This window comes from Chiloscyllium plagiosum, unplaced genomic scaffold (assembly GCF_037043375.1).
Source record: "Chiloscyllium plagiosum isolate Xiang-an unplaced genomic scaffold, Cpla_swu_hap1 HiC_scaffold_19, whole genome shotgun sequence".
Lineage (NCBI taxonomy): Eukaryota > Metazoa > Chordata > Chondrichthyes > Orectolobiformes > Hemiscylliidae > Chiloscyllium > Chiloscyllium plagiosum.
This window is the reverse complement of record NW_028270157.1, coordinates 54390517-54408375: the sequence shown is the minus strand read 5'-3', so window position 1 is coordinate 54408375 and position 17859 is coordinate 54390517. Positions and strand designations below refer to the sequence as shown.

The following is a 17859-nucleotide window of genomic DNA, read 5'->3' as shown; positions in this document are numbered from 1 at the left end:
CCATACATGGTCAAACGACCTGCAGCAGATCCCAGTCCAACAACTGTCCCCAGTTTATTCCGTATTGGCTCTCAGCTGCTCCAAGGTAAGTTCCAGGACTACCTCCCCCGTGCCGGTCACTGCTCCATTCCCCTAATGCAGAAATGAGGGACAAAAAAAAGAGGAAAAAATGAAAAGAAAGGCAAAGAACAGATGTTCAGAGGACCTCCACCTGGAGAGTCTTACTCTGCCACCACCTTGCCTAGATTATGACCCATTACAAGAGCAAGGGGGACCACATTTGTAACATCTATTGAGGCATCTCCCCTATGTGATCATGGAAAATGTTTTTGCCCACGTGGCCCTGATCAGAAATGCTGGCTGAGTGTACTTCCTTAAATCCCAGTGTCATTTCAGAATGGGAAGATGTACAAATGATCTGATCCACTCAATCCGTTAACTGCATGAGAAATGCTATTTCAAAGCAGACTATGATATGTTGCCCTCATCGATTCTTGAAGGTGGCTGTCTCAGCTCGCACGATCAATCTATGTAGCATGCTGGAGAAAGCTAGCTGCCCACTGAAACTGCTCAATACGATTTCCTCTTACCAGAGCAACGTGATGTGTTAGGATATTTAAGAGGTGGCAACATTTAACCCTCTGAGACTTACTATCTTGTCAAATTGGATTGAGTTCTGGCATTTTTCTTAACTATCGTTTTCTCCTTGCTGCTGTCATACACGTTCTTTTCATCCACAAAGGGTATTGACCCTGACTAAAATAACAAAGCTTCCCTTCATACTTCCTTCAATTGAGTCGACTTCAAGTTTAATATGGGTGGACCAGCATCTGGAGTGTTGTGCTCTCGGTTTAGAAGTCTCCTTATTTAGATGGTACTTCTGACGTGTTTCATCTTGTCTCTGTCTTTTCTCTACTTGATTATCCTAGAAGTTCAAGTCATTTTGACATTCTTTTGGCTGACAGGGCTTTAAACCATTTTAGCCAGCATCTCTGATATAAACTGAATTGTTCTGAACAAGATCCTGCAGCCAGCTTGTCAATTTATCTGCTTGAAAACAGAACTGTTTAATTAATTTCTCATTTACCTCTTTGCTGTACTTTTATTTACCTCCTCGACCGCTTGGTCATGTCACCTGTTTCTAGAAGTAAGCTGTCCTTTTTTTTTGTTAAAACAAGAAATCAACTTCCAGAGAAACCATTTAAAGGGATCTTCTCCACATTATAAAATGTAGGTCTTTTCCTCCAAAAGCACATGGACCAAGATGTATGAGTTGCTAGAGGCATGAGCTGATAATGGCATCTTGTGTGCAACAGAGCAATGATAAGTTGGTGAACAGAGTCTTAATGAGACTGAAGAATTAAGAAGGAGAATGATTTGAAATGGTAAATTCATTACTGATCAGGAATAGGAAGAGAAATAAAGAGAGGAAAAGAAAAATGGGACTACAAGAGAAATAAGTTCTAATTGTTTACTTTCAGGATTAGAGAGATTGATTGGCAGTGATTAAGAATCATCACATAACAATTAGTATCTCTTTAACAATAAGTCTTAAACTGAATTTAGTTACATGGCTGTGGTGAGTTTAATGAGCAATTAACCTAAATACACAGAAACTCGGTAAGGTCATGAGCTTAAAGGCAATAAAACATTTTGTGAAGCTTGTTTCCAGCTGCCACACATTGTCTATGAATTTAGGGTATGCCTTTGTCATCAGAAATTTGTACGCCCTGCCCCGCCCCACCCAGATCTATACATTAAAACCAATATGCATCATTCAAATAGTTACCTTTCTGGCCCACATTGACCCAACAGCTGCATTATAAACATTAGAATATGTTACGTCACACTACTCGAGCAGGTGAAACATCTGCACCATAATTACACCTCCTACCACTGCACTGCAAGATTTGAAATTATTATAAGCTTGAATTACAATAAGTACCGCCCATTCAAATCAGTACACCAAAATAATTTTTTGATGTTTGAAATGTGGACTGCTCATTTTTATACGATATGCTAACCATATTCTGAATTTAAATGAATCAATTTATAAACATTGCACTTAATAGTGTATCATTATAACTATAATGTGGGTCGGTTAGCTCAGTTGGTTGATCAGCTGGTTTGTGACACAGAGTGATGCCAACGGCTTGGGTTCAATTTCCACACCAACTGAGATTACCATGAAGGATCCCCCTTCTCAACTTCTCCCCTTGCATGAGGCGTGGTGACCCTCAGATTTAACCACCACTAATTGTGCCTCTGTAAGAGAGTAGCCCTGTCATCTGGTAAGACTATAGCGACTTTACCTTTATTGTAACCGTTGTTAAAAATCATCAACATTCGATCTGAAATCTGTACTTTTTCTGTTAATTGGTCCAGTATTTTAAGATGTACTTTTCATAAATTTGTTTTATACATTTTCTTTTTCGCAGTAGCTTAATTGTTATGCTGAGGTTTTGTTTTACTTACTGAGATGTGAATGATATATAATAGTGACTGACCAGTATTTCAGTCAGGCAATTGTGATGAAGTGTTTCTAAGCAGTTACAGGACCAAAGATTCAGTTACTGACTTTTGTAATTATTAGTTTCTGCCTGTTATTTTCCTGTATCTTATTTCTTGCTAAACAAAATCTTCCCCTATCCAGTGGTATTAGCATAGGACCAAATACATGTCTGCTTTCAGGCAACATTTATTTGTATTATTCTACCTACTGGATTTTTCAAAACTTTATTATCTATCCTCTGATGAGAAATGATCCTTTTCTCACAAACTGTGAAATCAGCTTTATTAGCAAAAACTACAGACCCGTATTATGAAAGAACAAAATTATTTGTCAACAGAAGCATTTAACTCAATGGCGACCATGTGCCTGTCTCCAGCCTGTCTCCAGCCTGTCTCCAGCCTGACTCCTGCCTGACTCCAGCCTGACTCCAGCCTGACTCCAGCCTGACTCCAGCCTGACTCCAGGCTGACTCCAGCCTGACTCCAGCCAGCTATTAAGCCATTATCCATATCACTGCCTGTGTTGTTCATGATGCTCTTCTCCATAACCTTAAAACTTGAATTCTCTCAGTTTGCCAATTTGTCAGAGTAATATCAAATAATTGAAGCTGAAAGATCAGAAAATATAACGCAGCAGCAAATTATTATTCATTTTAAAATATGTATCATCCATTGTTTGGCAATCGGAAATCATTCATTTCTTCATAACTATCTCTGTTGCTATACCTTCTGCCAGAGTCAATAAGTAAGGTTTCATCTTGTCTATGCCAAGCTGTTTACATTGCATTGAAAGGACGTAGTGCACATAAACATCACCAGGTTACAGTTTATTATGGAGAGCAAAACATCCAGGAAATGTGAATCAGTATCTATGGTGAACTTAAATTGTACTGAAAACTCATCTGAGCTCAGATGTTGCAGCCAAGAAGCATGCTCCAAGGTTGTCATGAAAGCAATAATGATTTTGGTTTTAAATAAATTTGAGACCAATGATGGTAGTTTCACTCTCCTTTCACCATGCCAGGCAGTTTTTACTAATGTATATTTCATGGCAAATTGTGGAAGAATGCAGTATTTATATATGTGTGTGGCTGGCAAATGATGAATTTACTTATGTTTTTCGTTGACTGAGCGAAAATGAAATACTATAGAATTTTACTTAAAGATGACGGAACTAGAGATGACTTGTGATAGGGGTCAAATTGAACCTTACAGAATGAGAGCCTAGTCTGTGTGAAAACAGTTAAAAGCATTCTTAGACTACTTTCTAGTTGCTATGAACCAACAATGCAAAATTACTATGCCATGAAATGGGAGTTATGATCAGAAAGACCACAAGTATGGCAACAATAGGAAGTATGCACAGCACTTTAGATATTGAGTAATATATTGTGGTAGTACAGAGCTTTATTCTGTACCTAGCTGAGCTAAACCCCGAAGCTAATTTTAGTTGCCTGAGATTCTCCATTGTGAATCCCCATTCCAGTATCATATTCAGTAAAGGATGAAGAAAACAAAGGTTTGTAATCTGTAGTCATAGCTTTAATCTTACGTAAACATGAAAAAAAATCACCAATATTCTTTTCAAAAGTTTCAAGTATATATACTAGTATAAATTCAGAAAAAAAGTTTAATTTATTGCTAATATGGAACATATTTAACTTGTACATTTGGATTCGGTTACAAATCAAACATCATCATACACATTATATCTGAATCCCATGTGATATTTGATTTATGTAAATAGATTTTAGATTTCACATCGTTGCTTCTTCAGAGACCTTTTGCTCTTAAAAACAATCTATGAAAAGACTGTGATAAGTTCACTGGCATCAGTATTATAAACCTGGTTTTGGTTTATAAATTTAAAGTATGCATTGCCTCTTTATTACATTTTGTCATGAACATGCTGTTGCTTTTTGTTTTGCATTACCTCCTTTCGTTATCACTTCAATTCCCTTTTACACAAAAGGAGGTCACTTCCCATGCACAGATAACTGTCACGTGACCTTTGTGAATCTAAAGTGCGATTCTTCCAAAAAGAGGAGGCGTGGGCGCAAGTCACCGTCGAAGGAGGTGTCACACATTACAGCGGAGTTCGAGGTCGAGATGAAGTCTGAGGAAGTGACAGGTTAGTAATTGCTTAAGCTGGTCAGCTTCTTCAGCAGTGGGTGATGCTGCCAGGCTCCATTGGCTCATGGTGTAAATATTGTTAAATATGATGGGGAAAGCCAGCTCAGATATAGACTTTATTCAAAGTGTTTCCTTATTTATGCAGCAAAATTATGAATTTAAGAAGCATTAGTTCTCAGCCAAGGAGACACAGTAGTTTATTTCCCCCCAGTGGAAGAATCATCTGCTTGAGAATTTTTTTGGGATTTTCACCCCTCTTAAGGAGATAAAATAACTTTGATTGGGGTAGGTAGTGTATATAATGTGAAGCACAAAGATGTCTGCTGTTATATAGGGCAGAATAGATGAATCACAGGATTTTTCAGCGGTCCATCAGTATTCATAGGTTTTGTTCTACCAGCTCTAGCAAGGTACTGACTGTATGAGCCAATGTCCAATAGCTCAGGAGCATCTCCAGTTTAAGTTGTACGTCCCTTGCTGTCAAACTGCTCAAAGACTCCTGGAGAGTTCCTTATAACAGATACTTTTGTGACATAACAGAAGGACATTCATTAGAGAAACTTTCAAATAAATGTGAAATCGATTAAAATGAAAGAATTGCTCTTAGGCTTTATTTCCCTTTTAAGGAAGAATGCCTACAAGCTGAAACAAAAACAGAAATTGCTGGAAAAGCTCAGCAGGTCTGGCAGCATCTGCAGCAGGAAAACAGTGGCTCAGACCGGACCCGAAAGGTTAACTCTGATTTCTCTCCACAGGTGCTACCAGACCTGCTGACCTTTCCCAGCAACTTCTGTTTTTGTTTCAGATTTACAGCATCTGCAGTTCTTTCAGTTTTTATCTACAAGCTGTACGTTTTTCAAAAATGGAAGGCAATAAATTGACATTTTTCGTACATCGTTGCCATAAAATACAAAAAGCACATTTAAAAAATACAGAAGTTTGAATCTGGTTGCTGCAAGTAAATTGGAAATGTATTTTGGCGATTATATCCTTCTAAACTCAAGGTCACTAAAATCCTGCTGCTCTTGTGGTTTTCACTGAGTTCTAACCACCTGTCAGCATTGTTCTTGGTGACCTGCACTTGACTTTAATACTCTCATCTTTATTTTCAAATCCTGCATGAAAATATAAGTGAGGACTATCAGATCAGCCACAATCTTACTGAATGATGGTGCTGGCTCAAAGGGCTGAAGGACCTCTTCCTGTTCCTAATCTTATGCTTTCACCTCTCCATAACTTACGTAAATCTCCTCCAGGCCTGGAATCCTTCAAAATCTCAGTGCACCTCTAACTTCTTCTATAAGGCAATACTTTTCCTATCTCCCTCTTCACCACACATGGATGCTGTTCTCCCTAAATGAATTTCATTCCACAGCCTTAAACTTGCACGAATATTATCGGGTATACATATCTCTGAGATTTCCAATTATATTCACTTTGTCTCTTTTGCTGTAGGCACGTGGTTGAAATATTTAAGGCAAAAAAAATGTAATTCTGTGTAACCTGATTTTCCACAAAAACCTTTGCACAATATGTCTCATTTTACTTAAAAATAACAAGCTAGTCTAGTGAAACATTCAGAACACTGGCTGGACATGAAGATTTGTAATTTATAACAATCAATGAAACGTAAATTGGAAACAAGGTGAACAACGATGGAATTGTCTGATGTCTGTCGACCAAAAGACTAATCTTTGTGTTCCTCCTTAACATTTTGTTAAGGATGGAAAGTGCATCATGGAAAATGGGGTCTCGTGTGTGATCACCAGATGGTTCACTGTACACCGGAAAGCAGTCACTCACAAACCTTTCAAAGTGCTATTTAAAAGCTATCTGCAGGTTTTTTTTAAAGAAGAGCACTCTTTTCAAATGTCAAAATCTTGAGATGACGAGATAGAGCTCCTAGATTTCAGCCTGGAGCAGGCACCATAATGATACCTTTCTCCACTGAAAGGCCAAGCTTTGAGGAACAAGTTCCGCTCAAGAGTAATTTTGTTCATTGCAAGAGCCTCTCTCCCCACTCATTTCTGTCACATTAAATCGTCGATCAAACCGTTTCTCTTTGCTTCCTCCCAGCTGCTCTGGTGACCTTATACTCTTTTGTCCTAAAGGCCCTACCTCGAGCCTGGTCTTTTACATTTTTCCTTTTGCAAACATGTGTGAAGTGGACAGCAAAGAGAAGTTTCATGTTTTCTGCTCTTTTCCTCACTGCCTGCAGTAAAATGTAATTTGCATGGTGAATTTAAACAAAAGTGGATTTTCAGTTAAGTCTAACCATGCTGCAAGACTTTTTGTTTGGACCTGTTCCAATGAATTAATGCAAGGAGTTTTGTCCATCACAGATTTAGTTCTGTGGCCTGATTGATTCTGTCACAGCAAAGACAGTTCATAGAATCCCAATAGGTAGAGGAGAATGGAATCGCAGAATGATTATAGCCCAAAGGAGGCCAGTCAGGCCATTGTGTCTGTGTGAGTTCTGCAAGGGTAACTTAGCCAGCCCTATTCCCTGCATTGCTTACTGTACCCACCAATAATGCCAGGCCCTCCAGATTTTTCCATGTAACTGAAAGCATCCATCCCCAGAACCATTCTTGAAAACCTTTTTTTTCACATGGTTGGGATTAACTTGCAGTTTTTTTCAAAAGTTCTTTAAAGAAACCACTGAACAGGTTTTACAATCAAATCTGTCTACAAGGCAGCAGTTAACTGAGGCTTATATTATTCAATTAGCTAACCATATTTTTGCTCATATTTTAACACTGCGATATTATTTATTCGGGATTGTTGCATATCAAAGGTTCATGAGACTATTTAGAAAGGTAAAATCAATGCTATCAGTGTCAAAGGAGCATCAGTTTTCACAGGGAAATGAACTCGGTCCATGTAATCATAGTGTAATCTATTCACAAGTTCACAAAGAAGTGGAGGGTGAAAAGTCCCAACAAAATGAACATTTTGTTCCTTAATGCCTCAGGGCTGTGGTGGTCAGCCCACCTTCTTCAATTGTTAAATTATTTCGAGTTCACATTATCTTAACGTTATATATATTAACCTATTTCCTGTGCTGCACAACTATATCATGGTAATTGGCAAATATGTATCGTCTGTTCATGTTTTGCTCGACAGTCACTTGCTCAACAGATTTACATAACCTATTGGATACGTTACTGTTAGCACATGGAGATTACCTTCACATTTGGTGAAATATAAGTGGATACCTCAAGCTTAGCCCTTGTATATCCAGTGTCTTACTATACTTCAGAGCAAGGTTGCTGCTTTGCTAGAACTGCAGGTCATATTGCTGTTTTGCATGATTTAGTCCAATTACCATGAGTAGGAGCAATAATGTTTCTTTTTTTAGTTTTAGTTTCCTTTTACAGCAGCTTTCCCTAAACAATGATGAACTATGAATTTGATCCAGGCTGGTTGAAACACTTATGTGTTAATAGATCTATCTTGCCAATTAAAGTCAGTATAAAACCCAATTTCAATTAAATAAAACCACAGATTACAACTGATGTATATTTCTGAGAAATAATTTAGTGACCTGCAAAGTGGCTAAATCACTCTTTGTGCTCCTAAATTCACCTGCGACCAAAATAGAGCTAATTGGCAAAAAAAGGTTTAGGACAGGAAAATTCAGCTAGCGTTTAGTTTGTTTTTAGAAAAAATAGAAAATGAGAAAGAAGGAGAATATGAAAAAAGTGTAGTCTTGAAAATAAATTTTGATTTAGAAATAAAATATGCTCATTTGAAACAATACCTGTCTACTCATTACATAAACTCATTGTGAACTGCTAACCGATTGTGTAGGATTTATGGGCTCTGCATTTTTGTTTGACAGAGTAATTAGAGTCCTAAGCAGGGATGTCCAAATGAATTTCAACTGATAACTCAGAGGAATGGTTCAGTTAGTAACACGACCTCTAACTCCCTCTATTGGCAAAGTAGGAAACTATATAAATACAGAAAAGATAAAGTGTGAAAGCTCAATGTTGAGGAAAGCCAGACTTTATCATGCAGTGCATTGGTCTAATATGTCATACCTTCTTTATCTTTATAACAACTGAACATATTTGTGTAGAGCACAGAGCAATGGGATCATGACAAAATAATCTAAATTATTATATCGCTATCAATCATTTGAAAAGACGTGTCTATCCATGTCAAGAAATAGCTAACCTTAGTAAAAGATTTTGTGATTTCAGCATTCTTACATAGATCCTAAGAGGTGTGGGATTCTTTGCAAGAAAGTATGAAGGCTAAAATGTGTGGTTGCACTGGTGTAAAGTGTTTGCTGGTATGGAGTATACAGACCATTTATTTGGGAATACAAGCTGGAAGCACTTACCAAGCTCGTGTGAAACTTCCCAGATACAAACTCTTGGAAAACCACAATGGAGCAGTCCTTGATTTTTACTCTTTAATTTGAATGCATCGAAATTACTGGCTGCCTGCAGATGCTAGGAGTTCAGAAATACCAAAACTGCTCCATTTTGCTTGATGTTTGACAGCCCATGTTCATCAGAATCGATCTTGTTTAAATGTTGCAATAAAATACAAGTTGTGGACAATTTGCTGGATTGATATTTGGAATGAAGGAGATGATTTGAGAAACATTGACTATTAATGCTTGAAAAATTTGGCTCATTCAAATGTTCACTTACAGAATTGTATACTGATTTTTAATGTTATACACAGCTCGACCCAAATATTAAAGAATTAGTTAAGTGGACTGTTTTCAGATGACTTCCCTCAGTAATGGGGTAATAGGCACACAATTGTTTTAATAAAAGCCCTGCGCAATGACCCTCCAAAGTCATTGAACAATTCCCACAGGATTTCAATATCATAATCTGCTTGTTGAACAGGACCACAAAATTAGTTCCAGTGGCTGGTGAGTGATGCCAACAGCATGGGTTCAATTCCTGCACTGGCTCAGAATGCTATGAAGGTCCCTTTCACCCAACTTCTCCCTTGCCTGAAGTGTGGCGACCCTTTGGTTAAACCGCCATCTCTCTCTAATCAGGCCGGCGCTCTAAGGTCCTCTGGATCTGGTGACTTTACTTACTTTACCCAGTCTTAACATGTTCCAACTAGTGATCATCAAAGGGGCTGTTTCAGGCATTTCTAAATATGCCAGATAGCCATTTTGCTTCTATCTTACATAGTACTAGGAAGTGCATAATTGCTGATTTCCTACTCTTGCTGACTCATCGTCTACCTTAGAGTGTTTCAGGTTCTTGCATCCATTCTAGAAAATAGAACAGTACAGCACAGGAATGATCCATTTGACCCATGATGTCGTGCAGAAAATGATGCCAAACTACACCATTTACTTTGCCTGCCCTTGGTCCATATCCCTCCATTCGTTGAATATAGCATATTCATGTCCTATCTACTAGTCCCTTAAACACCCCTATCATATCTGACACCATCATCACTCCTGGCAGCCCTTTCCATACTCCTACCACTCTATGTAAAAAAAAATACTTGCCCCTCACATCTGCCTTGAACCTTCCCCCATTCACCTTACATGCAGGCTTCCATTTCAACTCTGGGAAAGAGATTCTGACTGTCAATCCTATCTATGCATATCATAATTTTATAGACTTCTATCAAGTGTCCCCTCAGCCTTTGATGCTCCAGAGAAAACAACTCAAATTTTTCTAGCCTCTCCTTATAGCTTCTGTCTAGCCACAAACTAATCTCTACTGCTCCAACTCTGGTCGCTTATCATTGCCGGGTTTGAATTGTGACACCTTCAATGGTGATGCTTTAAGTCCCTGTGCTCTGGAATTCCCTCTCCGAACCCCTCTGCCTCTGTTCCTTTCCTTCTTTAAACCACTTCTTAAATTCTTTCTTTGTCCCTGTTATTGGTCATCTGCCTTAATATCTCGCACTCTATCTAACTTGATCTCAGATTTATTTGAGAACACTCATGAGAAGCAACTTGCAGACTTCGCCCCATTAAAGAGAGAACATTGTTGTTGTAATTGGCCCCAGCCATCAAGATGGCTGTAACTACTTTGGTGATCCAATGGGCAGCTTGGTCACATATCCCACTACTTTGGACTGGCAGCACCACCATCAATAACAACTGAGAACATAAACATGACTATTTGTATCTGACAAACATTCAACATTCAGCTCATTGTACTTATGGGCTGGGTGTTACGTGCTCTGGGTCTAGATTGTCTGTGAGATCCCATCCATGGAAAGGCCAGCTGCTGTACTGTCACTTCACAGTCGACAGGTCCCACTGATATAAAGGCTGGAGGTGGGAATTCTGCTTTTTCGGTACAGGCCTGAAAGTCACTGACCTACCAAAAGGCCAGCAGCCCTGACATTCCAGCAGTGCCTGATGGGATTGACGACCATGCCTCGGGCCAAGGGCAGTCCCCAAGAGAGACTGTCGCTGGATTCAGACAGCAGAGGAAGTGGGCAAGGAGGTTGGGAATCTGCTTTGAGATCTGGGGAGGAGGGAAAATGTGATCTTGAGGGTGCGATTTCCAGGCACAGGGGACACATGAAGGAGGATCCTGTTCCCAACATCAGTCCATGTAGCAGAAGCTGCTATGGGATTGTAAATTCCAGCCATTGAGGAAGAAACTATTCCCTCAGCCCTGTTCCCTTGCTCCTTCCACATACCGTTGAAATGTTTCTTTAAAAGTGTTTCACCAATTTCCTTTGAAAGACAGTTTGAACTTGAACAGAATTGGATGGAATGCACAGTCTACCTTGACTGCGCTGATCTTAATGCTCCACACAAGATTACTTCAAGATTACTTCACCCCGCCTGCAGTTACCAGTAATGCATTCAAATTTCTGCTGAACATCTGCAATCGGTCTTTGGGTGCTGTGCAAGATTAGGTTGATAAATCATTCCTAACAAAAGGATACTGTAAATCTGAGCAGTCATTTGGTGGAAACTCCAGGTTAGAGGTATGGTGTTCCCATGGAGAAAGAGGAAGCTTTGAAGAAAGCCCTTGGCTTCTCTTTCACAGAGACACCTGGAGTCACGAACCCTCTCTGCTTATCCTTTCAATGTGGGAATGTGACCTCTGGTTTAGCTGGTTTCAGGATTGTTTATTAGTTTAATTGCAGTCATTATTTTAGGGTTGACCAATTGATAAATGGATAAATAAACTGTCTGAGAATAGGTGGTGTTCAAGTTAGCCTATTCATTAACGAAGGATTCTGCGTTGCCTTTCTCTTCAGAGTCTTGCAACATGGAATGTGTGCGCAAGAGGATGGAGCAAAAGCTGCAGACAGCAATTAAGACACTAAGGAAGTCCATTAATAAACAACAGTTCTATATTCAGTTCTCTGGGACAGAATACGAAGTTGCCCAGAAACCAGCAAAAATACACGAAAATCAGGAGACGTGCAGCACAGGCCAGGTGCTCCAGGATGGCAAGTGTAGTAAGTATTATTCCAAGATCGTACTGATCATTCTGAACAGCTTCCAATCCAACCAAGAAGCACTGTGAAAATCTACTGTTTAAAATAGTTTATTCAGGTGAATGCATTCATGGTAGGGCTTTGTATCTGATATTTTTGATGAGTGCTGAATTGCACTTGTGTTTATTTAATAAATTCAGGTCTGCTGTTTTGATGTTAAGACATCAGATGGAAATCTTGTGGATTTGCCTAGGTCATCTTCAGTGGAAGGTCAATCGATCCCATTTTAAACCATTTATATGCAGTTTTGCTCGCCATTTCGCCATTGCTGGAGCAGTGGATCTCTAACATTGTTTTTTTTTCATAGTGGAAGGAGGCCTTACAAAAGTCTTTTGAGAATTTCAAAATGAAGAGTGATTAAGGCACTTTGTGCAATTATTGGTTTTAAACCATTCTCCTTATTTTGGATTTTAAGTTCCCTTACTTTCAGCATGACTGTTGACCAGATTAGAATGATAACCAATGGAGGCTGAAACCATCCAATAGTGTGTCATGGAAGAGGCTGCAGGATCAAGTCCAGCAACTTCCTGATGCTGTCAGCCACATCTTCTATAAAAGGGCCCCTGCTAATCATATCCCAATTCTGCAGAGGTGGGAGGAGGAATGAGTTCGGGATCCTTTCTCCGGAGAAAGGGCTGGGATCAACAAAGTTGGGTGATAGCCAGGAGCAAAAATGTTCATCTGTGGCACACTGGCCCAGTTTTAATGATGAAGGTAAGGCTCTCAAACCCACACCTTCCGAACCATCCCCACATGCCTCCTTAATGTCACTTCCTATCCGCTCATACTCCCATGACCCTTAAAATTTCCAAAGCCACCTCAACTCCCCCTTTTATGCTTATTCACCCTCATACCCGCAACCATATCTTACCTGACAGCTCAGGATCAGGCCGCACTCGTGATTTTTTAAAGGGATCCCAAGTCAAACAGGCTTTTGAGTTGCTGATGATGAAGAATTTAGAAAACGTTAAACCCACTGGAATAGAGTTGCTTTGATGAGCCACTTGAAAGCAAAACAAATACTACATTATGACAATTTTAATAATAAATTGATTTTTTTTAAACCCAGCAGTGGGCCTCATTCAAACACAGGCAAATAGCCAGTCCCCCAAACCGAATAGTGCCTTCTGAAGAAGGGTCACTAGACCCGCAAAGTTAACTGTTTTCTCTCCACAGATGCTGCCTGACCTGCTGAGTTTCTCCAACAATGTTTGTTTGTGTTTTGGATTTCCAATATCCGCAATTCTTTGATTTTGTGTGATTTGTTCGTCAGTGATTCCTGGGATTGTTCTGGCTCACAGTGCAAGGATATCTTTTGCTTGTAACAGGATGATCGATCGTGAAACATGGCTGTCTATGATGCACAGACTCACTCAGAAGTTTGTCTTCTTGTTCCAGTCAGCTGTGAAACAGGCCGCTACTACAGTGGGGAGCACAAGCAGTGTCTCCTGTGTCCTCCAGGAACCTACCAAGACACAAAAGGACAGCTATCCTGTGAGCCGTGTCCGAGCAACGACGGGCAGGGAATAGCTGGAGCTCGGAATGTGTCTGAATGTGGAGGTGAGTTCCTGTCTAATTACACTTTGTTGTTCCATCAGGAAACCTGAAGCAAATTAACGATGACTTCATAAAACTCTGAGTGAGACTGACTTGAGATTGTTATGGGGTAAAGTGGTTTCTTCAGAGTATCCAAATCCATTTTAATTATGTTGGTAACTAGCAGTCAGGAGACTTGTACAGCTTCTCCTTGTAAATTGGATTTTAACCCAAATCCCAAAAAGGAATAGCTTTAGCCGAATGCATCACACAAAGTTATAACTTCCACTGAACTTCATGCATGTATAGGCCTGAATATTCCCACCCCATCAGAGGCGAACAGGAAAATCGGGTGGGCATATATTGGGACAGAAATCTGATCTATTGTGAAGGGTGGTTAGTGAATTGGGAGGACATCACAATTTCACATAATAATTAAACCTGTTGAAAATGCAATTAACATTTCCGACAGTTTTCCCAAGCTTGTGGTTAAGCTCTAAAGCACCTGAGCCTCGCCAGTTATAACAAGACATTATGGACCAGGCCAGATCCCCCCTCAAATATTTTAAGAAGGTAGCCCAGACCCTAGCTTTTTCTTATTTTAATGGCAGATGTGATGTGGATATTCCAGGTGTGATACAGCTGGTCAAACCACTTGGCTTTAAGCAAAACAGAATTTATTTTAACACTACTATTTTGAAACACCTTCAAAAGAAAGCAGAATTTAGAGTAGCTATTGGAAAACTTAACCAACCCAATACAGCAACTTAACTAATGAATTATTCCAATACAGTAACAACCTGTAAACCCACCCCTTGGCAAAAAGGTAAAATCAGATACCAAGTCTTACAGACAGGAGGGACCAACATCCAGAGAGAGATTTCAGAGACAATCAGAGGAATTCTTTGCTGAAGCTTGCAACTCTTCTGAACTTGCACATCTTGTGACTGCTACAGCCTTACAAAACCTGAAAGCCTGAACTGGGAGAACTGGCCACTCCACTTGCATTGTTAAACTGTTTAAGGAAAGAAAAACCCAAAGGCCTCTTAAACCTGGACTCATTGGCGCCTCTGTCTTTATGATGTTTCTTCAAAAAAAAAACCAAGGATAAGGTAACCTTTTTAAAGTGACAGCATCATTGCAAAGATGACAAATAGAAGTTCAATTTTGGCTCTAAACATTGGCCATCCTGATCAATGGCAAGCTTCATCAGAGAGGGTGTCTGTGGTGTTAAAGGTCGCGGTGACACTGAATGTCTGTGCTTCAGGATGGCTTCATGTGTTCACTGGAGATGAGTGTGGGATCTCGCAAATTGCAGCTCATTGCTGTATCAAGTTCATCATCAGTGTCATGTTAAAGGCAGCCAGTCATTGTGTGGGCTTTGGCAGTGACCTGGAGAGTCAGGCCGAGGGGCTGTAGGATTTAGGGCCTCCAGTTCGCAAAGTAATAGCAAGCCTCTCACTGACCAACTTGCACTCATCAACAATAGGAAAGGAGCCCCTAGATGTAACAGATTTGACATCAAAAAGGAGTAGCAGGTACACACCCAAGTTGAATGTTCAAACAGGTAGTGGATACTGTGGTGCTAATTCCCAAAACTTTCCTAGATTCAGGGAAGGTTCCATCAGGCTGGAAAGTAGCAATCATAACCTCCTCATTCAACGAAGACAGCAATAAAACCATAAAGCTATAGGCAAGTTAGCCTGTTGTCTGTTGTGGGAATGTGTTGGAATTGATCATTAGAGATATTGTAGCTGCACACTTAGAAAATCTCAAAGTAAACAGTGAGAGTTTGAATGGTCTTGTGAAAGGCAAAGCACGTCAAAGCAATTTATTAGACTTACTTGAAGGAGCAACAGGTGATAAAGTGAATCCTGTTCATTTACTTTCATTGGACTTCCAGAATTGTAACTGTTAAGGTGCCATGTCAAAGGTTGTGGCAGAAAACAAAAGGTTATTGCATGGGGGTGACATACTAGTAGCAAACAAGAAAATTAGCTGGCTGGCAGGAAACCGACTATGCCTAAATTGGGCTTTGTCTGATTGGCAGAATGTCATGCCAGAGTTCCACAAGGGTCTGTGCTGAGGCCTCAGATTTTCCATTTTACACCAATGAGGAGAGAGAAGCACTGCTAGCTAAATAACCTGGTAAATAGAAAGATGATGAGAAAGTGTGATTTTCATGCCTTCAAAATTATTACTTGTGTAAAAGACTTTTACACAAGTATTCCTTTGGCAAAAATGTAGATGTTGACTTTCACACAAGTATGCTGGTACACGTGCAATGTCTGTGTTACACAGACACAGCCTGATTTCCATCATGGTGACATGAATGGCATCTGGATGCAGTCACTCAGAAGCAGCCATGTGGAGAAGTGGTCACCTGAGGTAGGACGGGGCCACTAGCCCATACACTGCCATTCTTGCCACATTCTGCAGCCTGCCCAAGTTCTAGGAGTTGGATTGGAATTGTTTCTCTGGTTAGGTAATCCCAGACCTCACCATATGTCAGCCCAAAGGCAAACATGTTGTGAAGCACCTCTTGTGTTGAAGAAGGTGTTTCACCCTCTTTCACCACGCAAGCAAATTTCCAGGGATGACCCCATTGTTGTTGCGATTTTCATCCAGGATTTCTTGGGCTGACAAATAGGCCTGTTTTTGTCACAGGGATAGAGGCCTCCTGCCTTGCCTCAGCAGCCTGGAGGCAATCCTGTAAGGGAGACACAACTAAAACCATGGAGACACCAGGTTTCTGGCATCTGCCATTGTTGCACTTTGCTATTGTCCCTCCATCTTCATTACTGCTGCAACCGAGCCAGGCAAACAACAGCTGGAACACATCCAATTACAGAAGCAGAACCATTGGACAAGCTGAACAATTCCACCCTTCATTTTTCTTTTATTATAAATTTCCAACACAAGTAATGGTTTGTACTTGTCTATAATTTGTTTCAGGCCAGTGCTCTCAAGGACATTTCTCCTCCGATGGATTCAGACCCTGTAGGTCATGTCCGTTTGGCACCTTCCAACCAGAGCCAGGTCGAACTCAGTGCTTCCACTGTGGAGGTGGATTGATGACAAAATATGAAGCAGCAGTTTCATTTCAAGATTGTGAAACAAAAGGTAAATTTAGCCCTTTTCATCCACCGTATGAAAAGAGTGCCAGACTGCACAGTCTCCTCCTGTTGCCATCACACTTTAAGGATGGGTGGGAAAGGAGGGGGCAGAAATGCTTCAGTGCTATTTGGATGAGTTGAGTGAGTGGGCAATTGCAAGACAGATGAAATATAATGGGGATAACTGTGAGATTATCCATATTTATACAAAAAACATCATCTGAATGATGATAGGAGGAGGTGCAATGAGACCTGGGTGTCCTAAAGCAAGCAGATACAGCAGGCAGTGAAATAGCAAGAGGATTTAAGAACAGGAGTAAGAACATCTTGTACAGAGCCTTGGTGCGACCACATCTACATTATTGTGTGCATTTTGATCCCTTTACCTGTACTATTGAGAGAGTGCGACAAAGGTTTATTGGGATGATGGGATTGACGTATGAGGAGAGTCTGGATCAATTCGGACTGTATTCTGTGGAGACTAGAAGAATGATGGGGGGTGGAATCTGATAGAAACCTTTACATTTCTGACAGGACTAGACAGGGTAAATGCAGGAAGGATGTTCCTAATGACTAGGGATTCAGGGACCAGGGGTCACAGTTTAAAGATATGGGATAGGCCATTTCAGACTGAGGTGAGGAGAAATTTTTCACCCAGACAGCAATGAGCCTACAAGATTCTCTGGCACAGAGAAGGCCATAATATTGAATGCTTTCAAGAAGGAGTTAGATATTGTTCCTAGTACTAAAGGGATCAAAAGATAGGAGGAGAAAGCAGGGAAAGGGTACTTAGTCAGATGATCAGCCATGATCATATTGAATGGTGGAGCAGGCATGACCTACTCTTGCTCTAATTTTCTATAAGTCAGTGTTTGTTTCCTCATTTGTATTTCATTAACAATAACATAATCTATGAACCAGCATAATTGGTAGTAATGTATTTAAAATGCTGCATTAAAAATCTACATTACTTTCAATCCATACCCTCATTCTTTTTACTTTTTAGAGAGGGAGAAACTGTTCCCAATCTACTCTATCTAGCCACTCATGATCTTGAAAAACTCTATCAAATCTTTTCTTGGCCGCATTCTCTCCAAGG

The 17859-nt window shown here is 40.1% G+C and overlaps 1 protein-coding gene across 2 annotated transcripts in view; it reads left to right on the top strand.

Annotated features, from left to right (window-relative positions):
• The window catches only part of scube1 (signal peptide, CUB domain, EGF-like 1), a 282891-nt gene that overhangs the window by 254035 nt on the left and 10997 nt on the right, over positions 1-17859 (top strand). For both annotated transcript variants that reach the window (XM_043709201.2, XM_043709200.2), the window contains 4 exons: positions 4484-4642; positions 11866-12069; positions 13507-13668; positions 16600-16767. In XM_043709201.2, coding sequence (XP_043565136.1) covers positions 4484-4642; positions 11866-12069; positions 13507-13668; positions 16600-16767 — 693 coding nt within the window. The remainder of the gene's footprint in view (positions 1-4483; positions 4643-11865; positions 12070-13506; positions 13669-16599; positions 16768-17859) is intronic.